The sequence below is a fragment of the Podarcis vaucheri genome, assembly GCF_965113315.1.
Source record: "Podarcis vaucheri genome assembly, chromosome: 11".
Lineage (NCBI taxonomy): Eukaryota > Metazoa > Chordata > Lepidosauria > Squamata > Lacertidae > Podarcis > Podarcis vaucheri.
The window spans coordinates 966,278-989,718 of record NC_138749.1 but is presented as its reverse complement, the minus strand read 5'-3'; the positions used below and the strand labels follow the sequence as shown (position 1 = coordinate 989,718).

Genomic DNA, 23,441 nt, shown 5'->3' with positions numbered 1-23,441 from the left:
GGAGTTCCACAGTTGTTGTTGTTAATCATCATCATCATCATCATCATCAAAATAATAATAATAAATTTATTATTTATACCCTGCCCATCTGGCTGGGTTTCTCCAGCCACTCTGGGCGGCTTCCAACGGAATATTAAAATACAATTCCCCCCCAACCTTTTGTTTAGCATTTACACCAACAGTCAAGCAGTTACTTAAACTTTTATTTACCTTGCAATATTAAGACATTAAACAGCTACAGTGCAAACAAATGCTATTGGCAACTTGCAAATAAGGAGTTCCGTTAACACCTAAAAGCCGCCTCTCAGACGCAGCACAAGGTGGAAGGTGGATTCCTTCTGGATGTTGTAGTCGGAGAGCGTGCGGCCATCTTCCAGCTGCTTCCTGGCAAAGACCAGCCTCTGCTGGTCAGGGGGAATGCCTTCTTTGTCCTGGATCTTAGCTTTCACGGTCTCAGTGGTGTCACTGGGTTTAACTGGACTTCCTGGCTCTGCTCCGAGTGCCTGCTCCTCTCCTCCTCCAGGACCCTTCAGCACCCACTATTTTACCCCTATTTATTTTTAAGGAACAACTGCAAATGTTAACTCTCACCAGGTTTATGGTAAATCTTTCTTACCGATGCAAAATAATAGTTACAGAAACTGGCTGAGTTTCTTGCTTACTAGGCCAGTCACAGTTGGTGTAGAATTATGTAATTGTCCAAGCTTTCAGTTCTGTGAAGCCTTGCATATTTCTCAGTTGTGAGGAGGTGGCCCAATAAAAATGTCTTCTGCATTATATACGTGTCTCATGCCACTAGTGCCCACTAGAGTGACAGCAAGGAAAGAGGCACCTATCTTCTTCCAAACCGCTTAAGTTTTTTTGTGCAATGAAGTGGCATGCAAATTTTGTTAAATTCATAAAAAGAAGTGTATTCCTGCTGCCAAGGGGATTGCAATCTAACCTTCAACATGGGGAGGGGGAGAACGTTCTGTTCACTTGCCTGTATCTTCATTAAGGGATGAGGACTAAGTGGTTCTGCTGAGCCTTCCCTTAACTGATTTTAGGATATTAGCAGATGACCTTAAAGCTATAAAAAGAAAGCTTCTGTATGCAGGCAAGGCCTTTTCTGTGTGATCTTTCATCATTTTTCTTGTGAAAATGATCGCTGCAGACAGACAAATCTGTGCCCATACAAAGGCGTACCTTGAAGCTGGAACTGGCTTGGCCTGCGCCTCTTAGGGAACAGGGCAGAGCTGCTGGCTGCACGCCAAGGAGCACTTTAGGCAGGTAATGGATAGGCCAGGATATTGTACTTGAGGGGGATAAATAGAGAGGGCTCTGCTGCTAAGACTTCAATTTCGATAAAATTCCAGTCTCCGTGGTGGAAAAGGAAACCATTCTCATAAAGCAAATTTTGGGGGGGGGGCTGAAGGTGAAGGCATCCTTTACTTGTTGCAAGAGTCAGGGAGACCTTCCTGCTCACCACTTGGCCCCAGGCCCTTCATTCAGTTGGAAGGCTGAAATGGAACAGCAGGTTATACCAGCATGCTTGCAAAAATAGATTTGTCCTGCTGCACGGGTGCAATTTTGTTGGATTACGTGGCCCAAGCTAGTGAGTGTGTGTGTGTGTGTGAATGTGTGTGTTGCTTTTTTCTCCACTGACTCCGATACACAGCGTCTTTGTCCCTTCTCTTGACAGCAGCTTCTGATGAGTCTTAATCCTTGGCCGAGAGAGCCTTGCTGGGCAGGCAGTGAGGGGCACAGGCCTCTGCCGCTTTGTGGCATGATGAGAGGGCGCCAACGTGGCCACTGAGGATGTGCACTGGCAAAGGCACCCTAAGGCTAGAAGATGACATTGCTTCTGTGCTTAGAACGTCTGCTGTGAAACTCCTAACTGGGCAGCCCTCTCAGAAGCAGAAGGCCCTGCTGTTTCTGGAGGAGAAGATGAAGAAGCTTCTGCAAGGGCCGGTGAGCGAGCTCTCCCTGAGCCAGAATCACCACCAGCAGCTTTCCCTCGTGGAAATAGAAACGGACACCTTTGTCTGTGGCGTCAATAGAAAATCTGCAAGCAGTGACTTTTCCGCTGCTCAGGGGAGGAGCCCTGGGACCAGGGAGGCCAGTAAAGGTGGGCTGGACTGGGATGGATACATCAAAGCCCCACAGGCGTTTGTTCCAAGTCAGTGTGACTTAGGGGGCGTCTCTGGCTGCCTGGCCGCAGAGAGCCTTCTGGAGCAAATGGAGAGCCCCGAGGGGCAAGCCGATCTCTCTGCCCTGAGCCTTGGCACCAGCTGGAGGGGAGTTGGTGGGGAAAGAGAAGGGGAAGGGCCCTGCCCTCCAAACAAGCCCCTCGCCTACACTCCCTGCAGCCCTGGGCCCAGAGACCGCTCTGCCGATGTCATTGAGTACATCGTGAAAGAGCTCCAAGGGATAAGTCGCATCCAGACCGAGATTGCTGAGCTCCAGCAGCACCTCACCTTGATCAAAGGCTCTGTGGACGAAGTCTCCAGCTGCGTGGACACTGTTCTGAGTGAGATTGAGGGCCTGCAGAGCAGCTCTGGCCCCACCAGCAAAAACTCCCCGTTGCCAAAGGCCAAGGCCAGGGAGCCCTTCCTGGGAGGGCCCATCAGAGAGCCAGTGTTGTATTTTTATGGCATCCCAGAGCAGGAGGGGGAGAACACCAAGGAGCTAGTCCACCGTTTCTTGTCAGAGTACCACTGTTTCAATGGCATTCAGCGTAGCAAGTACATCAAGGATGCTTACAGATCTGGTGCAGCAGCAGGCAAGCAGCTGGCCCCACGACCTGCTGTTGTAAAGCTTGCTAACGCTGAGCAGCGAGACTTCATTCTCCAGAAATCGATTCTTTTGCAAAGTGCAGGAGTTACCATTGTGGCCAGCAGTGAGCAAAGCCAGCAGAATGGCCAGGTGGGTCCTGGGGCACAGCTGAGCACCTTGCCCTTGCCAGGCCAGAGCGGGAACCACTGGGGCTCCTTGCACATTCGTGGGGAAGTGGTCAGGACGGACGGAGATGGGCAGCTCCAAGTGGACTCTTGCCAGGCTCAGCAGGAAAACGCTTGCCAAGAGGTTCACCGCCGCGTAGGGGAGAGGCTTAACTTTCAACCGAAATCCACCCTACCTAGGAAGAGCAACTTAATTGCTGAACTTGAAGAAAAAGTGGGGAGGGTCGTGCAAATAATGGGCAGTAGTGAGCAGACTTTGCACAAAAGCAGCTCTTCCGCTGGAGTCCTTGATGCATCCCACAAGAAGCTGGAAGGCCCTGGGCATGAGAGCAAAGGCAGGGATTCCTTGCCATCCCCAGAGTGCTTGGGCAAGGTGCCCGCCTTGTGTGAGGGAGGAGGGGGACGTGCCTCAGATGCTGAAAATGCCACCAAAGGCAGCTCCTCTCCTGTGGAAGAGGACCAAGCAGGAGGGCTGACTCCAGGGGAAAGCGAGACGGACTGTGATGCCACCACGCTGGAGTTTCTCAGTCCTGAGCAAGTCAGTCTCCTGGAGGAGGCACCGGTGGCCATGACCACTCCCAGCTGTGATGGTCCTCTGCGCAAATTGGTTGACAGCAGTGAGACGCTCAAAGACATGATCCAGATTGACCTGAACGAGCAAGACCCAACTGATCAGGTCTTCAGGGATGTCCTAGAAAATTCCCAGTACTTCCTTGAGCACTCTCGGGACAGCATTGATCTCGTGGACATGAGGTTTTACACTAACAAACTGGGCAAAGCACTGAATCACTTCCGGTCTGCGCTGCAGGTGGTGTTCCACAAACTGGAGACCGGGGACCCAGAAGTCCTCCTTGAAGGGGAAAAGAGCTTCCATATGAACAGTGAGCCAGCTCCTGCCCTCCGTAGCCCAAGTGTACACGGCAGCTTGGATACCTTTGCTGAAACTCCCCCTAGTCAGTCTTCTGAGAGCCAGGCTAACACGACGGTGAGCAGTGACAGTGTGGGCCTGATGCAGAGAAATCTCCCCAGTGCTTCATTGCCTCTTGACGAAGCTCCAGTCCCCGACCTGGTGCCCCCTCTAGATTCTGAGAGCTGTGTGGAGCAGCCCTTCCCCTCTGGAGAGGCCCAGCAGGATCCGGGTTCTGCGCCTGCGCAGCCCAGCGGGTGCCGACCTATGAGCCTCGAGAAGGTGTGTGCCGAGACCATCTACCTGAACAAGTGCATCAACAACTTCAAGAATGTCCTGAGGGAAAAGAGGCAGATGCGTCGGAGGCTCTTGAAGGAACTGGCCCAGGAGGCAAGCTGGACTTCCTCGGCTGAAGAGATTCATTCAGGTACTCCCAAAGTTCTTGAGATTTGCTGGTGAAATGCTTGCTCATTTTTTGTCAGAAAGTTTAGCAGCTGCAGGCAGAATGATGAAATAGAAATGGTTTATTGAAGTTTGGTCAGAGATAGCAGATGATAAGAGCCAAAGACAAAAGCTGCCCTATCTCTGCACCCTTAACAAATGCAAAAAAACCCCCAAAAGAAACCCAGTTTCTGGAGGTCTGCCAAATGATTTGTGATGTTCTATCTCCAAGGAAGCAGGCATTGACTTCAGATCTGCTTCTTGGCAAACTGAAAGCATGTTGGGAAAATGTTTCCAATTCCATTAACTTGCTTAGGGGATCCACTTGGAAGCATGAGCTTTTCCATGTCTGTTTACTTTCACGGGAAAAATTGAACCAGGAGCCAGTTGCCATTTCCCATATAAATTTGCCAGGGAAGTTGAAATCTGCTGGGAGATATTGCCTGAAATGTTTAAATAACCAGCTCCAAGGAAGAGCTCCGTTAGAGCACTGTTTCCCTCCATGTCATAATGCCCCTTGAGAAATCCACATAAGAGGTGTTCTGTTGGAGTGCAGAATTCATGTGGATCGTACCCTCCATTATGTTTGTCATGTGCCTTACTTCAAGAGCCCTCTTCTGTGGAGTTTATATTGAGGACTGTTCAGATGATAATCGGTTGTGGGGTCCATGTGAGCTGCTTCCTAGCAATCGTAGGCACTTGAGATTCCAGTTGGGTTAGGCTTCGTGTTTTACCTTTGAGGGTTTGTGAAATCAAACTTCAGAACAGTGGAGCTTGACTTTAGGTAGCAATAAGGAGACTTGAAGGAGAGCAAAGGGGAAGAGCAGAAGCAAAATTCATCAGAAGCGTCACCCAGTGAGATTCAGGGAGCTGCTTTGGTCCTTATGTATTACTGAGCTGCAAAAGGACCATGTCTTGGGGGGGGGGGGCACCACCTGCTCACTCGCTAAAATAAGCAAAAGATTTGCACATCTTTGAAATTGCACCTCTGCACTTGACCCTTGGGTATAGTGGCAAAGGTGCTTTCCGTTTCCCCCTAAGGAATGCCCCACCTGATTCCAGACTCTCATGTGTGATGCATGTTTTCTGAAATTGCGCCCAAGTGGGCCCACAGTAGCCCCCTCCACCACACTTGACAGCAGCGCCTGTCTCCAAGGATAAAGATGAGGCTCTCTCTCCCCTCCTTCTTCTGCTGTGTGCAGTATACAAAGACGGAACATCATGCCTAGGGCAGTTCGACACATTGCCCTGTGTGGGAGAATGACTTCTCTCAGAACCCTGCAGTCCATGCGCCCAGGCCAGAACCACAGTGGCTTCCCACAGCGGCAACTTCAAGTCGTAGTGTACTCTGCATGCGCATCTCCCACATTTATGGGGCATGCCACATGCACAGACGGAAGGCACTCAGTGTTTCTGCAGGGTATGAAAGGGCTCTTGATGGTGGGATGACAGCAACTCTCACTTTCCAAAAGAAGCCTCATGTCTCCCCCCAACTCTTCATCTTTCCCTGCTTAAAGCGGTTTTCCAAATACTTTTAACGTGTTCTGTCGTAGCTGTGCTTTGGAAGGAAGAACATCAAGTTGAGCAAGTGTTGGGCTTGGGAGAGCTGGACTCTCATCCTTGCTCACTCACAGGCTGAAGGCTGCTCCACACATTAGGGGAACAACCACTTATTTCCCTGATGCGCACTTTTCTTTGATGCGTGAAGGCGAGATGCATGCAAGGAAGACGTGGGAAACTTGCAGGAGCTGTGATTGGCTGCAATTCCCACTCTGGGCAGGTTGAAACCTCTTGCCATTTGATTTCTGCCGTTCTAAAAGAGGGTTGTGGGGGATTTCCTCCTCTGCAGGACTAAAGGAAAGCAGCACAGCACTTTCAACACTTTAAATGATTTTCATAAATCATGGGTCGTAAAATTCTCAAGCAGAGTTATGGATAGTGCAGAAGGTTTGAGGCTGTAATGAGCTCAATATTAGTGTGGAAATAGTGGTTTTTATGAGGCAAGGATCCCGCCACAAAATGGTCCCAGGTAATGATAATTCTAGTAAATTAATATTCCCTAGCCATCCATCCTGTGGCCTAGAAAATTTATTCCAGGTCTTTATAAAATCAGCTTATTAGGGTTGGAGGCAGAGAAGTTGTTTCTGCTGAGGGCTGGCAAAAGTTTGGAGCATTTGCCATCTTCCTTCATAAGAAACCTTGATCTTACTCAGAATAGCTGGTTTCTAAGTAGAGGCAGTTTCTGACTGCAAACCACATTAGCCTTTTGTGTTCAGGTAACAATTAAGAACAACAATAGAAGCCCTTTGAAATAAATGGCTGACATTGTGGTGCCATTGGGGAGCTTGTGACAAACTATTCATTTTCCTAATTTCTTGTTCTTTTGATTTGACAACAAATATTTACCAAAATTGAAATGGGAACAGTTGCTAAAATCTGCCAGCAATTTAGTGCTAGGTTTTTCAAGTAATGCTTCAGTTCTCTTTAGAAAACAGATGGGAGAAGGATTCATTTCTCCTCCACCTGTTAAATCACTGCTCATGTGTGTTCCTTTTGTGCATGTTTTCATTAGGGAATGGGAGATTTAGAATTTAAAACAGGAGAGCAAGAGAGAGAGAGAGAGAGAGAATGAGGCAAAGGTGGGCCTGATGTTTCAGACTCCTAGGTCCCCAATTCTTTCTTTGCTCTTTTATGCCCAAGAAAAACTAGATGACATTTACTAAGAAAATGCGCTTTGGTTGTAATGAAGAAGCTTGATTCAGAGCATAGCCTGTCAGGCATTTTCCTTGGGACAGTTTCAGATGAACTTCTGAGGTAATGGTTGGCTGTGTTTCTGGTATGTCAGCTCCTTGTTTGAAAAATAGATTCTTCTGGCATGGGTCTCTCTCTCTAGGCATAATCCTAACCCCCTCCCCAATTTTATTTCACTTTTTGAAAGCCAAGGGTTATCTACTTTTTGGACAATAACTGCCACACTTGGGCTTTGGGTTTTTTTGCCAGCAGTCACCATTATGGATTAAAATTACTATCCATGCAACTTTCTTAAAAGTAAAAAGCCATATTCTACTGCATGATGCATGTACACTCAAGTTATTCTCAAATTAAACCAGATTGAACATGCCCCCCCCCCGCCGGATTTGGGCTTCCTGGGGCCCTTTGATCTATATCAGGTTTTGGGGGAGGGAAGCTGAGCAGCTGTGAGAGACTGAGATGCTGCTGTCCAAGGTCCTGAATCGAGGGCTTTGCCTACGCAGCTGCCAGCAACACTCATCCAGACTTCATTTTGCGCCACACTTTCCAGGCAAAGGTCCATGCTTTAAACTCCATGTCCAAACAGTTTGTTTGTTTGTTTTGTCCTAGCGCCTCCCGGGTAAAAACCCACATTTTACTGCTGAATCGGAGCAAATAGCAATCTGCGGGGAACCCAATTGTGGTTTGCTTCATTCATTGGTAAAATGTGGGCTCTACCTGTGAAAGCAGCAGGGAAGAGAAAACGAAACGGCTCAGACATGGAGCTTTAAAGTGCAGACCTGGGCCCAGAAACGCAGCGCAAAAGGAAGTCTGCCTGAGCCTTAAGAGTGCGTCGTGTGGGGAGGGAGGGAGGGAGGGAGGGAGAGAAAGACCCCCCTGCCTGTGCCACTCATTGGCCTTTCATTGGACTGCCTGGTGTAACAAATGTTCCAAGCACCACTAATAACCTCCCTAACATTTTTTTATACACGAGGTGGAGTGTTTTGAATTGAAGGGTTTGCTAAAAAGCTGTATGTATATCCATTTCCCTGCTAGCTTGCTTGTCCTGAGGGACAGGACCTCAAAGCATTTTATTTTTTTAAAAAAATGGTTTAGAGAAAGCTTCAATAGCGTTTGATGGAATTGTTATTTAGACTTGATAAACCAGTGTGTGGTGTTTTATCCAACCTTCTTCGTTCATAGTATTAGCTTCTGGGACAGTGCTGCAGTTTTGTAACAGAAGCATTTGGCATTTCCCTTCCTTATGGAACAAAACGTTGTCTGAATGTTGTGTCACCACAGCTTCCCTGGACCCTTTTGCCCCAGGCTCAAAGGCATCTTCTCAGGGGGATGTGGGAGCCAGCCCACTCTCAGGATCCCTGGAGCTTTAAGGAGAGGGGACATGACTTCTTAAGTGAGCCAAGATTTTTTTAGGTGCCTGGTACTGTTGTGGATTTCGAGGCAGGTGTGACTATGCTATGCTAATTAAAAGGTTCACTTGTAATTAAGATTCTATGCCCACAATATATTGCTGATGCTAAGAAGAAAATGAAATATGAGTGTTTTATTGAAACTGCAACAGAAATTCATTTTAAAAACATAACCACCCCAACCTTCCAGCACCTTCAGTGTACAAAGTTGAGCCCATGTTTTTCAAGCTAAATGGACCCTTCCTACTAGGGATTTTGGGGGTGATACAGAAATTTTACATCTCTGCACTGCTTTGCTTCATTTTCCAAACTTGGTCAACAGCATAATTTTTCGGTGTTAACTGTGTGACTCTCCTTTCCTCTCCTTTGTGTCCCCCCCACCCCTTTCTCCTTTGCAGAAGGAAGTAGAGGAGAACTTCAGGTTATATACTGTTCATTCTAACCAGTGTGTCTCCTACTTTTGACACTCCAGTGTGTTATTTGTGCATGCCCTGTTGAATTGTCACTTGGCTGTTTGGCTGACCCTTGAAGTACCGCCCCCCCCCCGCCAAGTCTCTTGGCAAGTTCAGCATGTGACAGTCTTGGGAGGAATTCCTGATCTTGTGTATGAACTGAGAGGAGTCTGTTCAGTGCAGGTAGCTTTTATAAAGGAAGAAAACATTCCTACTTAACACCTTGTTGATGTTGCAAATCCATGTCTGCTGTGCGTACGCAGTTCTTCGCAGTCCCAGCAGAGGATAAATGTACTGTGTGCCTTGGGAAGGTTACCTGGTGTGTGTGTGTATCTGTGGGTCACAGAGACTCAACTTTTACCTCTTGGGCAGCAGTTCTTAAAATATAAATATTATTTTGTGTTTGTCACTTTGGCAGAAGACTTGCTACTAATTCTAAGGATTGGCAGAGCCATAATTCCTTCTGGTGCTTCTGGGCAAAATTGTTTTGTGTTTCTTGGAAACAGTGTGCAAACTCATGGACAGAAATGGTCTTTAGGGGTCTGCAGGCTACGAGCAACAAGGGCTTTATCCTTGTGCTACCTTGAACTCAAAAGACTCATTGTCCATTTCTAGCCGTTTTATTCAGAAGTCAGGCACCAGAGGGATGAAGCCCAAGAGCAACGTTCTGTAAAAAGCAAAGCAGGTTTCTAATTCAGGTTTGTCTACATGTTTCTTAGTGAGACCATGCATTTGAATTTTTGGTTTAAGATTTGATAGTCTCCATGCACAGTTTCCAGGGTGAGAAGGCTGTGCATCCAGAGGTCTTTGCTTTGTCTAAATAGTGCTTCCCCAAGTGGGCGTGCTTCATTTGACTGCCGATCTGGACTCCAAATACATGTTCTGTCGCTTTAATCTGACTGCATCCTTGCACAAAGCCAGCAGACTTAAGCCCAGGCACCTCAGAGGAGACCTGCAGCTGGATCAGACCCAAGGTCTGTCTGGGCCACCATCCTGTTCTTGCAGATGCCTACAGCTAGTTGAGAAGCACGACAGGAGTGAGCCAGCACTTGTGCTGCCCTTCTCGTGTGTCACAGGAGTGAGTCAAAGTGGCCACGTCATCTCTGCTAGCGCTGGCGCCGTGCCTTCACATGAGTGGATTTCTTGAATGCCACATGATGGATCTGTGACTTGCTCGGCGCAGGCAGCTTTCCTGTTGATTCCTCCACCATTGCTCTTGTAGGAATTCCTCTGAGAGGAAGTCCTGGGCAGCCGCAGATTCCCAGGGAGGGGTCTGGGTGGAAATTGCCCTCCTCTGAGACAAGGTGCTGCTTAGCCTGGCCGGAGAAAGTGTTGCTGGGGAAATGAAGCTCCCCTTCTCTCCTTTGTCCATGAACTCCTGAACTCCTCATTCAAAGGGCAGTTAGATTGCCTTCCTTGGTGCAGTTAGCAGAAACTTGGTAACTGGCTACTGAGGAGGCCAAGAACAAGGTAGCAGTTGACCAGAAGGGGCTCCTCCTTTTACCTTTCACTGTCTGTTTGCCTGCCTCTGTTCCACTGCTCGGCTGCTCTGGTTCCAACAGTGCTGTGGACCTTAGAATATCTGGTTTCCAATTGAAGTAGCCTGCCTCCTCTCGGTGCTCATTCTGGGACTCATCCTGGTGGCAGCTTCCTGCACAGACTGTGAGGCCGCTTGTGTCGCGAGCCTTGGAAGCCAGCCATGGAGGTGGCAGAGCCCTCTCTCTCGCCCTCTCTTCAGGCTGGGGAATTTGAGCAGACATTCCCTCTCCTGGATGAGCCTTTTGTTCCCATGTGCTCTCTAGGCAAGGATGGCGGCTTTTCAGGAATTTGTCTAGCATGTATTTGTTCTTCCAGGAAACAGGCTGCTACTAAATGGTTGCTGCTGCTGCTGCTGCAGCTCCTTGGTGGTGCAGGTGCCAGGAACAGCTGGCAGGCTCCTCTGGCACCTCACAGAAGCTCCCCCCCCCCCGGCTGTTTCCTGGCTTAGGGATTGAAAAGCAGTGAGAGACCAGGCACTTTCCCCTGGTTTCCGAGGGGCCGAAGGGAAGGCAGATGCGTGACTCGATTCCAGTGTCCGTAGCCTTACGTCCCTTTGTTCTGTTTGTTTGTGTGCTCTCAATAAATAAGTATTTTGGAAATGTTCTCGGCAACATTGGGACTTCACAGATTCAAATCAAACTCGTAGGATCTGCTCTTGCCAAACTCTTGGTTTGTTTTTTAAAAAAGAAATGTTTGTGGGTTGATTCCCCCTCAAAAGCACATTGCACTGAACAGGCTCTTTTGGCCCCTCTCCTGTGTGCCTCCGTGTCAACACCACTGGGCAGCACAGCCTCCCTGCCGTCCTCTGAGGTGCTAATGAACATGAAGCGCTTTGTGTGCATTTTCGTGCATGAAACGTCCTCCCTGATTTTGAACTCTGCAACTGGCTTGAACTTTGCTCAGCACAATTAATTCTTATCTCTCTCTCTCTCTCTCTCTCTCTCTCTCTCTCTCTCTCTTAAAAAAAAACATTTAAGGGTCCGGATGATGGCGATCCGTCCAAGTCACCGTGGTTCAAAGGAGGGTAAGTGGCCTTTGACAACTTCTGTTTTTATATTGTAAATTGCCCTGTGATCCTTGGACAAAGGGCAGTATAGTAATTTAATAAGTAATAATGGCACACAAGCCTCTCCGAGTCTCCATGTTAGTGCATGAGCTTCAATTACTCAGGGAGGGAGGCAGACACTAAGTTAGATCATTTCAGGGGGTCTGCTCTGAGCAAACCTTAGCCCTACCCCAAACTCTTAACTCCACTGCACCCTCCCCACCTCTCTGGCTGGTTCTCCCCCCGTCTGGTCCTGCTCCCAGAGCTCCCTGCCGCCAAGCCCCTCTCTGAGCCTCACGCCCCCTTGATGCAGCCCCTCGAAGCCGCAAACCCAGCCCAAGCCCACCATGTCCTACCAATGTAGCTGAGTCCCCTGAGCACTGCAGCAGGCCTGCAGGTTGCTCCCTGAGCCACGCAGCTGAATCCCCCCCCCAAAAAAAAAAATCCTTGAGGTTCCCAGCAGTATTGGTGGGAGCCTGGCCCCCTTTGCTTTTCTCAGGCTGCATAGAGGCCGTTCCTTTGAGAAGGACCCCAAGAGAGACCTGTGCACTGCGTGAGAAAGTCCTTTCTCATCTGCCCCCCTTTGGGCCAAGAGGACAGACTCTTCCTTGAGTCACTGCGTTACGGAAGACTCCTTTCCTCCCTGCGCAAGAGAGGCACTGCTTATAGGGATTATCGCTTCCGTGAAGGAAATGTGGCAAAATAAGGTTCCTGTCCACATGACCACTTGTCAAGGTTGTGGCTGCATTGGGAAATGTGGGCAGGTGTGAATTGGCAGACCCTGTTTCTGCTTCCCTTGGAGTTGGAGGGCAGGCCAGGGCAGGGGCGGTGGGGAGCCCCACTTGTGCCTCATCCGGCTGCAGCCCCACCAGCTTTTCTCTTAAGGGGCTGGCCTGGAGCTTCTCGCCTGCCCTGCAAAGGACCTTCTGAGGGCAGCCGGGGAAGTTGGTGTGATCTCCCTCCTCCTCCTCCTGGGTGTCTCTGCACCTGCTCTTGCCGCCTTCCCCCATTAGGAACTGAAGGCTTGCCAGGAGAATGACGGGAAGGCACCATTTTACATGCTGTTTGATTTTAAATGTGTTCGTGTGTTTGATGAGAGCCATATGGCTTTGATCTGTAATATTTGAATTCTGCTCCCTCCGAGGGCTGGTGTGCTGTTGCAGCCGGCGGGACTGAGCAGGGGGGCACTGGAAGCTCCACCCCGAAACGTCTGCCTGAGACTGACTTGCCTCTCTCCCTGCATATAAATCAGGTTTCCAAACAATGAATTAGGCAAAACTAATCAAACATGAAATTAAACGAGGGGAGGCTTTAATTTCAATGAGCCTCTTTCCCGAGCTGGCGTCTCTCTTTCGTCTCCTCCTGCCACACCCGCAGATGTGCTGCGCTGCTTAGCAACTCCCCCTGTGCTGGGAGGTTTGTGGGCCATCAGCCCAGAGGCGGCAAGGGAACTGTTTTTGTTTCTTCGAGTGTGCGAAGCGCCTCCTCACATGAGCTGCTTGTGAAATGCACACACTCAGGGCGCTCAGCTGCCTTGGAAGAGGGGCAGATGTGCCCCAGCATGCTTCACTCCAGCCATGCCAGCTGCAACTAGGGGAAAACACAAAAGCCCCCCACCCTCCCCTTGCTGAACGGAAGCATCAGCCAGCCCTGGGCAGTGGCTGGGCAGTTATCCTGGCCAAAAGTGTGCCTTGCAGGGGGCAGCGTCATTGAGGTCATGGAATGCCCTCCCACCAGATGTCAAAGAGAACAACAACTACCAGACTTTTAGAAGACACCTGAAGGCAGCCCTGTTTAGGGAAGCTTTTAATGTTTGATGTATTACAGTATTTTAATATTTTGTTGGAAGCCGCCCAGAGTGGCTGGAGAAGCCTAGCTAGTTGGGCAGGGTATAAATAATAAATTATTATTATATTATTATTATTATTATGGTGCCTTGGAGAAGAGGCTGCAGAGAGGGTGTCAGACAGAGAGTTGAAGCTGAGGCTCCGTGCTTGCCTAAGCCGCTACCACCACCTCCTCTCCTTGGCAAGAGACCAACCTTTTTTACTGGGGCCACTTGCACTAACCTGCTAGAAGAAGAAGAAGAAGAAGAGTTTGGATTTGATATCCCGCCTTTCACCCCCTTTAAGGAGTCTCAAAGCGGCTGACATTCTCCTTTCCCTTCCTCCCCCACAACAAACACTCTGTGAGGTGAGTGGGGCTGAGAGACTTCACAGAAGTGTGACTGGCCCAAGGTCACCCAGCAGCTGCATGTGGAGGAGCGGGGAATCGAACCCAATTCACCAGATTACGAGACTACCGCTCTTAACCACTACACCACACTGGCTCTCAAGAAGAAGTGTGACTGGCCCAAGGTCACCCAGCAGCTGCATGTGGAGGAGCGGAGACGCGAACCCGGTTACCCAGATTACGTGACTACCGCTCTTAACCACTACACCACACTGGCTCTCGCTTTGCTAGTGTGAACTTGCTCCCTAAGGCACCTTCTCTGGCTTTCTGCTTAACCTGTTGCCATCATAGATAACAGAAATGGAGCCTTTGGCAATGAGAGTGAAAGACATTGAAATTAAATAATGAATTAATGAAAGGAATAAATGTTTAAAGGTTGGAAAGGTTATTATATTGGTTGATTAAAGTAACATGACAATAAGTAATTTAAACTAAAATGTAAGTTTGAAGGTAAAAAAAGAAACATATGAAACAAGGATATAATTTGTTGAAACTTTATTTGTAAGAAAGCAAAGCGGGAGAGACGTGGGTAAGTCCGATAGTAGACTGGAACAAGCTTGGAAATAACCAACTTCTTTTCTTTTTCTTTCTTCTTTTCTTTTATGTAAATGGATAAGTTTCTGTATAATTTGCTGAACAATTCCTATTTGGGGAAAAAACAATAAAAAATATTTATAAAAAAAAAGAAATGGAGCCTTTGGGGTGTGGACACATGATCCCAAAGGCCGCTAGCCTGGGCACTGCTCTCCTCCATTGTCCCTTTGCAGAACCCCCTAAGGCTAGGCCCCATAAGCTTTGCCATGGACTCCTTCTCTACCCCCCCTTCTGTAAAAACTCTTGAGCAAATGGAAGTGGAAGCAAAGAGCAGGAGGGCAGGAGCAAGGCAGGGCAGCTGGAGAGGGAAAGAAAGGAGCCAGGGTCAGGGAGACTGGAGGACGTCCAGCTTGAGGGGAGATGAGGAAGGAAACCTATGGGGGGGCTGGATTCAGGGGAAATGGGCTGTGCTGAGTGGGGGGGGCAGTATTGTGCCCCGAATCCTGTCTCCCTTCTGGGTGAAGGCTTCCTGGCTTGGGTCTGAGGTTCCTTTTCCTTGCTGCCTTTGCAGAGATAATTAGCCGTGTGCTTGTTGCACACAAGCCAATTATCCCCATCCGCTCGTCTCTAACTTTGCCGCTCACGTTTTTCCAAGCGTCTGTGCGCATCAGCGTGACAAGGTATTATCAAAGCTGACAAGCATTCTCCTGAGGGCAATAGACTTCCAGCACAGTGCAGATAACACACTCCCCGGAGTTATTCAATGTGAAATATATGTAACTTAGTACAGCAATATTTAAAGTTTCGCTGACAGCTTCACTCCGTGTTATTGTTCACCTGCAGCGCAACAGGGAGGCTGCAGAGATGGATTCCAGAGCAGGGAAATGGTTGCATTTTTCCTTTGCCTGCCCGAATTTCTGCCTGCCTCACTGCCAAAGGGTGGTGTGTGAAGGAATTGGACCTTTTTAACGTGCTCCTAAGTGATCTGCCCGGGGTGGTGATGCCATGTATGGCTCAGGGAGGAAAGAAGGAAACGGGGCTGTGAGGAGTCCGAAAAGAATATGTCCAAACTAGGCAAATGCCATTAAAGTAGCACATGTGCTTCCATATACCGATTGGGCCACAAAATGCGAGCTCTGCCTATTCCCTGATGAGGTCCAAATCAGCTTGCCACTGAGGGAAAGGAGGCAGGCATTGGGCCTGTAGGGCAGCCAGACTCTCCTGCTCTCCTGCTGCTGCCCCAGTGGGCAGAGGGGGTAGAAATGGTCGCCCAACAGCATTTGGAGGCCACAGGTTAGAATCGGATCATTTTGAAGCCCAAACCTGTCTAAGGCTCTCATCCCAAATCCACAGATCATCTTCTCCCCCATCTGGGAGAGGGGTCTGGAATGGGAAGGGCTTCCTCCTCCTCCTCCTCCTCCTCCTCCTCCTCCTCCTCCTCGCGGGCTCTCCTGATCAGCAGATGCTTTTCTCTTTTAAAATGTAGATTGCAGGAGTCTGAAGAGCTTTCCTGTTGTGGCTCTTTGGAGTTCAAAGAGTGTGCTGCCATGATGGCCTGATGAATTCTGACACCTTCCCCATTGCTGCTTGCCATGCCTCTTTGGAGGAAAGAAGAGAACAAAACCTGATTTAATTTGTACATGGGATGGATTTGAGCAAGGCGCCCTTGATTTCAGAACTGTCAGGGGCGCCTGTGCTGTGTAACCTGAACTGACGGGAATAATTCACAGATTTAAAGCCGCACAAAAGCCGCTCGGCATTCAGTCACGTCAAGGTTATTCCTTGTAGCGTGGAGCATTTCTTGCCTTGTTGAACTGATGTGTTTTTAGGTGTTGGTTTCTCCAGGCCAAGGCAAGATCCCGCATTGCCCGCGTGATTCTTAAGTCTGCAGGAGGCCTCACCCGGGTCTGGCTGACAGATTATAACTTGTGGCGTGCCATCACTGCTTGCCCTCATTCATTTCCCCCTTTGCTTTCTAGGCCAGCCGGGGGTCTCTATGGCATCGACAGCATGCCTGACCTGCGCAAGAAGAAGCCCACCCCACTTGTCAGTGACCTGGTGAGACTTCCTGCCCCCATCTCCCCTCCGTGAATATAATGGAAGTGGTATTTACTGCTTTTCCTTCAAGTGCAGAAATGTTATAGGAACAAGACTCTTTTGATGAGTTAGACCTGGATAATGTGGATTCCTGGCAAACTTATTTGAAAAGCTGCAGCTTCTTGATGGAGCAAGTTTTCTCCAGAGGCCTCTGCATGGCAGCCTCCTGCCCTCAGTCCAGCTAAGCTAAAAGTGAGGAAGGCAGGGAAGAGACAGATCTTTTCCCAAGTATTTCCTCTGTTTTGTAGACTCTGAAACAAATGTGTTAGTCACTTTTGCCTCTCTCTGCTGTGTGGATGTATTTTGCAAACTGTCCCCTTTTCAAGTCTTGCTTGTTTCGCTTTATATGCTGCTTCCACCGTTCAGCATTTATTTAGCCCTCCCAGGGTCTTGTGTGCCACATGCAACTTGGAAATGACATGGTCTCTTGCCCAGATGAGGGCTCTGTCTCTTCCACCCAATCCGACACTGATTTCTTGAAGAAAGGCCTCACTCATGACTGAAGGGCCGGCTTTCATGCCTTGCATTTGGCACAGAAAGGCGGTGGAGAGATTATCAGAGTCAGTAAATCAAGGCGATGTAAATCTTTGTTCAAAACACACCAGAAAACATCAAAGCGGGAGTCATGGGCAGTGGGTGAAGGCAGAGGGGGGTACAAATTTGGAAAGAGAATTGGCTACATACAGCAGGTTTAAAACTAGGCATCAGGAAGAGCCTTGTTCTGAACAATGGCTCCTGTGGGTGTTTGCCTCATGTATTGGAAACTGGTGAAAAGGGGATGGCAAACAAGTTGTGGAGATTTCTTTATATAGAGGAATCGTGCCATTTGGTTGGCTACAGTGGCATAGTGTGGTGGGCAGGGTCACAGGGGCAGCTGGCCTGGGTGCAAAAGTCTTTAAGGTGCAAAATTTTGAAAGGAAGAAAAGAAAAAGTAGCAATAATAAATCAATCATAGTCCCTCCCCCTCACACAGAAAATTCCCCAAAGTTCACAGGGTGGACTGAGGAGAGGATTTGGGCGACAGCTGGTTGCTAGGGTGCCCCCTGAAGGGCTTTAGAAAGATACCAATCCCCTGTCCTGTTCTCCACCATGCTTGATACTCACAGGGCACCGCTGCTGCCACTCAGGTAGGTCACCAAGCTATTGCCCCTTCGTTCCACCCTATCAGTGGGCAGTGCCAAGGATACTTGCCTTGCCCTGGGTTCTGGCAACTCACACTATGCCACTGGTTGGTTATAAGGCTTCCATAGTTTTTCAGAGCCGCACAATTAAAAGCAAGAAAGGTTTCGATTAACATTACTGAGACTTAACAACAGATTTCAGGAACACACTAGATGAGCACAAGAGTCCTTCCACTTCCTTACCAAGGCCAATGTCACCAATTCCTCTAGACACTGAGATGGGAGTAGTACTTCCTAAACATTTCTGCAAAAGGAAAGGAAAGCCGTGAACTTAGTTTCTGCACTGGCAGCAAGATCAGTCTTGCTTAATCCACACAGCGTAGAATAATAGCTAACTGGAGAATTGCATCTGTAACCTTGCAAAGAGGAAGCCTGGGCAATGTGTTTGTAGCTTCAGTGATGGGGGACTAATGGAATTAACCTGTTATGCTTCTCTTGTATGCTGACATTCTCTTCCTACAGGCCATGGTAAGTGGAGATCCAACCATACACTCCTTCCTACAACCACCTATTTAGTTGCATTTCCCTTTCTGGTGGCTGTCCCCCCCCCCTTTTTTTTTTGTTTATTTCTGCAGCTTGCTCAGTGGAGATACCCTGCCACAATCCCCTTCCTTGCCCATCAGTGCCTTAAGGATCCCACACAGTCCTGCTGTGAAATGGCCCTAGTTCTGGGGGGTTGGGCCACCTTCGGAGTGAGGATCACCACCTTGCCTGAGGGGCTCCGTGGATGAGGCCCTGATCCGCCTCCTGGCCCCCCTGTGCCCTTGGCAGTGAGAGCAGCCAGTGGGCAAGCTCATTTCAGTCAATGCTGAATATGGCATGCGGACGGATCCAGACATGCATGCCCACTTCTCCCTTTCTCAACCCTCCATGCGTGGTGCCTGCCCCTTCTGGTCCCGGTGGTCTCTCTTGCACGGAGGAGAATTGCTGGTTTCCCCCACCCACAGCCTGGGGGGAAGGTCCAAACTATATCCTGCAATGGAAGAGGCCAGCTTCCTTGAAGGCTGCCCTCAAAACGTTGGGCAAAAATCTATCTGTTGGGGATCCTTTGGGTACATCTTGCCTTTTTTCCCAAGCAAGAGGCTGGATTCAGTAGGTCTGTTGGATCCCTTTATGTGATTCCCGCCCCCTTTGGACCTTCCTTCTGTGCCCTGCCTGTGACACGAGGAAGGGCCGACTAGCAACTCTTCCTCTCAGGGGCAGAGGAGCTGTGGTGGGAATGGCAGAGCAGGCAAGGCTGCTGGCGCACGGAAGCCTCTTCTCACCTGTTGCATTCCTATTAGTTTGGCTTCCTGCCCTCCCTTCAAGGAGCTCAGGGCGTCTGACTGGGGGGTCAGCAACATGCGCAGAGACCACCCTGAGCTGTGAACAATGCTCTTGAAAGAAGCACAAGGGTGCAGAGTAACTGAGGCTGCTTTTCTTTCCCAGTCGCTGGTCCAGTCCCGGAAGGCCGGAATTACCTCAGCCATGGCCACCCGCACTTCTCTCAAGGATGAGGAGCTGGTAAGGGAGCCGGAGAGCTCGCCTCTGCCTTCTGGCAGGCCCCGGCCTGTGGTCCGAGTGCCCCTCGCGCTCTCCGTGGAGCACAAAAGCCAGCTCAGAGCGAAGCTGGCGTGGAAAGTCCGCCCTCGTCGGCACAGGCGAGATCAAAATAGCATGAAAGGGGGAGACTTTCAAAGGCAGCCAAGAGAGCTGAACTTGCTCCCACAGAACAGCCATTACAAGAACAATGGGGTGTGTGCCGGGGGGGGGGCGGTTAATTACCTACGTGGGACTGCTGAAAGGAAAAGCAGCAGCACCTGAGGAGACGGAACAGAGCGGCTCTTGCACTGCTGCTTCCATCAAGTCTCCTGCTCCTTGCCTGTCCTTTGAAAGTGCTGCCCAGGGCCCGGCTCTTAGGGGCGATGGGGCGGGGGCCATGGAGGGCTCCCCACACGCTGCCACCACGACACAATGCAGGCATTGCTGGCCTGGTCAGTTGCCGGGCCTTGTTGAAAGGAAGCTCACAGGAGAGGAGGGCTCTGCTTGCTCAGCCTCCGTGGATCAGGCCCCACCACTCTGGCTTTGGTTACTAGGGGCAGCTAGCACACTCGAGGAGCTCTTCTCCTGCAATGAAGTATCCCCCCCCCCCCCGGCCTCTTTTGGTTTGGAAACGCTGGCTCTGAACACGTCCTGGCTGAGTTTGGCAAGGAGCTGTTCGCTGTAAGTGCTGCTCTCTGCGCGCTGCCTGGAAGGGCGGCTCTGCTTCAGGGCTGACCCCGGCAGGCATCCCATAAATCTGGCAGGTGTGGCCGGGTCCCGTATTCTGTCCCTTCAAGAAAACGGGGCCTGATCCCTAAACGAAACAATTGCAGCCGCTCGTGCTGAAGCCTTTCCCCTGCGCAGGCCGTGACTCCCTGTGCCTTCCTCTTTCAGAAATCACATGTATATAAGAAGACCTTGCAAGCCTTAATCTACCCCATCTCCTGCACAACCCCCCACAACTTTGAGGTCTGGACAGCCACCACCCCCACCTACTGCTACGAGTGCGAGGGGCTGCTGTGGGGCATCGCACGGCAAGGGATGCGCTGCACAGAGTGTGGGGTCAAATGCCACGAGAAGTGCCAAGATCTGCTGAATGCTGACTGCCTGCAGAGTGAGTAGCCCTTCCCTTTCCTGTGGGGCAAGAACTGCTAGGGGTAGAGGGGGCGGGCTGTAGGGCAGCCACGTTTGTTGCATTTCTCAGTGGCTTGTTTTTGAGGAATGAGGCAAATGAATGGAAAGGCTTAAAAAATGGGGGCGAGGAAATGGAGAGAAGACTCTTGAGATCCTGAACAGCGGGTCTCCCTGGTGATGGTGCTTCGTCTGCTCTGGATGGGGCTGGGTAATGGGTGGCCCCCCCAAGTGTTGCTGGACTACAGCTCCCCTCGTCCCATGGGGCCTGGGGGCGCAGGAGAGTTGGGGTCCATTTGTCCGATAACAAATGTTGGAAATGCAAGGAAGCTGAGGGAACATTCTTTCACCTCTGGTGGACCTGCCCAAGACTGAAGGCCTTCTGGGAAATGATCTATAATGAGTTAAAAAAGGTGTTTAAGTACACTTTTCCCAAGAAACCAGAGGCCTTCCTTCTGGGCATTGTCGGCCAGAAGGTGTCTAAAAAGGATAGAACTTTTTTTATGTACGCTACAACAGCAGCAAGAATTCTTATCGCTAAGCATTGGAAGACCCAAGATTTGCCCACACTGGAGGACTGGCACACGCAACTGATGAACTACATGGAATTAGCCGAGATGACTGCAAGGATTCGAGACTTGGGAGAAGAAGCAATGGAGGAGGACTGGAAAAAATTTAAAGACTATTTGCAAAAGTATTATAAGTTATATGAAACATAAGATGTCGTGTGATTGGGAATCTAGCCCCAGTAACAAAACTTAATTATTTATGAAATTTGACAAGATTTATGAAAGAATCAAGGTTTAAATGGGTAAAAAAGATATTATGGTATATTGCTCAGAGTATATATTGATCAAGAGATTTAAATTTAAACTGTAATTGAAAATAGAAAGAAACATATGAAATAAGGATATAATTTGCTGATAAATTTATTGTTAAGAAATGCATTCTGCGAGGGATGGGGGAAGTCCAATGGAAATTTGAAATGAGTTATCGAAATGGTCGTGTTTTTCTTTTTCCTTTTTTTCTGGTCTTTTTTTTTCTTCTTACTTTTTGATCTCTTTGTTATTTCTGTAAAAAATGTAATAAAAATTATTATAAAAAAAAAAAAAAAAAGGAGAGTTGGGGTCCAGCAGCACCTGCCGTGGGACAGGCAGGTGAGCCAGCTCTGCCGCCCTGCAGGAGGTGGAGATGTTCCTCAACCCAGCCTTGGCACAGGAGACCCAAGTGACCTCAGTGGCCAGAAGGACCTTGTAAACAGCTGTGTCCTGAGAGCATCTGACTGCTTGGTAACCTCTCCTCTGGATCTGACCTAGTCCACTGTTGTTCACTGATGTCATCTGTCCTGGGAGGCCCCCCCCCCTTTTTTCCTTTTTGTTGAAGGAAAAGCCAAAATAAAATAAGTTTACTCTTGTGGGTTTCTGTCTGTATCACAAATAGAAAGCTGTGTTTTTGTCTTTCTCTTCTTGGAGGAAAGGTCTCTTTTCCCCTCCATGGGGAAAACAAGCTGTTTCCTTGTTAGCTTCTGACTGCTTTGGCCTCCTGTCTTTGGGAAGAGTTAAAGCTCAGAAAAGCTGACACTTTGGGCAGTAGCTTTGTTCTGGGCTGGCCCCATCCCTCTTCCTTGATGCAGCGGGAAGGACATCAGTACTCAGCCTGGCTTTGTGTTTCCTTTCTTGCCTCTGCTCTTGGCACCTGAATGTTTTAGCCAAGTAGCATTTTGGTCTCGGTGGATCACTTTGAATATAATTTCAGCCATGGAGTCCCAGGAGGAGTTGCCTCTTGTTTTTGTGTGTGCAAATTGCCTCCTTTGTCTTGTGAAGGACAGATGGCTCTGTGAGGGAGGTAAAAAAAGAAAAAGAAGTCCACCTGGTTTGCAGCTTCACAGAAATAGAAATCTCACATTTTGAATGCAACAGGTGCAGCAGATGCATTGATGCCCAGGTGGCAAATCCTGCAGGGAAGCTATGAGGCCTAATTTTGGTTTGGTTTTCTGAGAGTTGACCCACTACAGGCAGTTTGCTGAGGCTGCCTGCTCAGCCTGTCTTTTCCTAGAGTTGAACTAGACGGGCCATTGCTGCTTGATATTATTCATCTGAATCACGACCATGGTTTGTCAAGAGGCCTGCTTTCTGAATGCAGAAAGGAAATCTGTGGGGTGTGTGGAACAGGGCAGAGATGAGAGACCATAGTCCAGGACCTTGGCAAAGCACTTAGAGGGAGTGTCCTGCACTGGACAAATAAGGCCGAATCCTTGCCATCTCTGTTGCTGTGTCTTCCTCTCTGCTGCATGAGAACTCTTGCGCCCGGAGAAGCAGCAAAGTTTGTGCAGTAATTTAGATGGCAAGAGTCTGCAGCTGCAAATGTCAACATTTAGAGAAGGGAGCAAGTTCACTCCCACCAGAAGTCAAGTCTGTTCCTCTGCAGGTTCCCTTTTCTGTCTGTGACTTGAAGGGGCTGTGAGTGAGCATTGTTGTGGTCCCAACCAAGGAGGAGCCGGTGGAGCAAGGCAGGGGGGCTTCCGCAGCACCAAGGAGAGCTCCCAGTGAGCAACTGGCTCCAAAGAGGGTTGGAGGTGGAACTGTGGCCCTTTCAAGCCCACAAATCTGCCCCTCCGAGGTTCTGACCCCTTTTGGAGTAGTAGACCTTCTGTGGTCTGAACACAAGCGCTTCTCTGGCACTCCATGGCTGGTGCTGTCAGACTGTCTAGGCAGCAGGGGAGGCACTGGGCTCCTTGAGCCCCGGGAGAAGGCGCCCAGGATGGTCCAGACTCTGGTTCTGTAGGTGCTTGGGCATCCAGCTGGGAGCCAGATACCTGGTCCAGCCTCAGCTGCTGACACTGCGGCCTCCTCTCAGGGCAGGAGCAGCGGTTCACAGGGGCTCAGAACAGTTGCTTGTATGCCATGAATGCCATGACCTGGGATCATTATTTGGACATACATAAAAATCTGTACACTTCGGGATCCTCTTGCAGGAGAACAAAGGATTGAAAACAGACTCTGCCATTTGGATGCCCCCTTTTCTTGGGTTTCATATCCTTATTTCTTAAGTTGTGGTTTGTGCACACTTTATCTTCTGCGCCATTTTGAATTGAGTTTGATAGTAGCATGTAGCTTGCCTACGTTCCGTTAAGGTCTGGAGCCCCATCACAAAGCATCCTCACACCCCCCCCGGCAGAACAGAGGGGAGAGACTATTTCCCCTGATGAAGGTAAGGGGGAGAGGAGGGTGCCCCCCTCCCTGGCGCATCTTGCAGGGCTTTT

General features: G+C 49.4%; 1 protein-coding gene across 12 annotated transcripts in view; it reads left to right on the top strand.

Moving 5' to 3' along the window:
- UNC13B (unc-13 homolog B) overlaps window positions 1-23,441 on the top strand; it is a gene marked incomplete at its 3' end in the record, with an annotated part of 165,867 nt that overhangs the window by 80,561 nt on the left and 61,865 nt on the right. For 11 of the 12 annotated variants that reach the window (XM_082241708.1, XM_082241705.1, XM_082241710.1 and 8 more), the window contains 4 exons: window positions 11,416-11,462; window positions 16,229-16,307; window positions 18,956-19,030; window positions 19,943-20,162. In XM_082241708.1, coding sequence (XP_082097834.1) covers window positions 11,416-11,462; window positions 16,229-16,307; window positions 18,956-19,030; window positions 19,943-20,162 — 421 coding nt within the window. Of the gene's footprint in view, window positions 1-1,681; window positions 4,274-8,845; window positions 8,869-11,415; window positions 11,463-16,228; window positions 16,308-18,955; window positions 19,031-19,942; window positions 20,163-23,441 lie in introns of all 12 variants that reach the window. The other variant, XM_082241712.1, reaches the window with a different exon arrangement.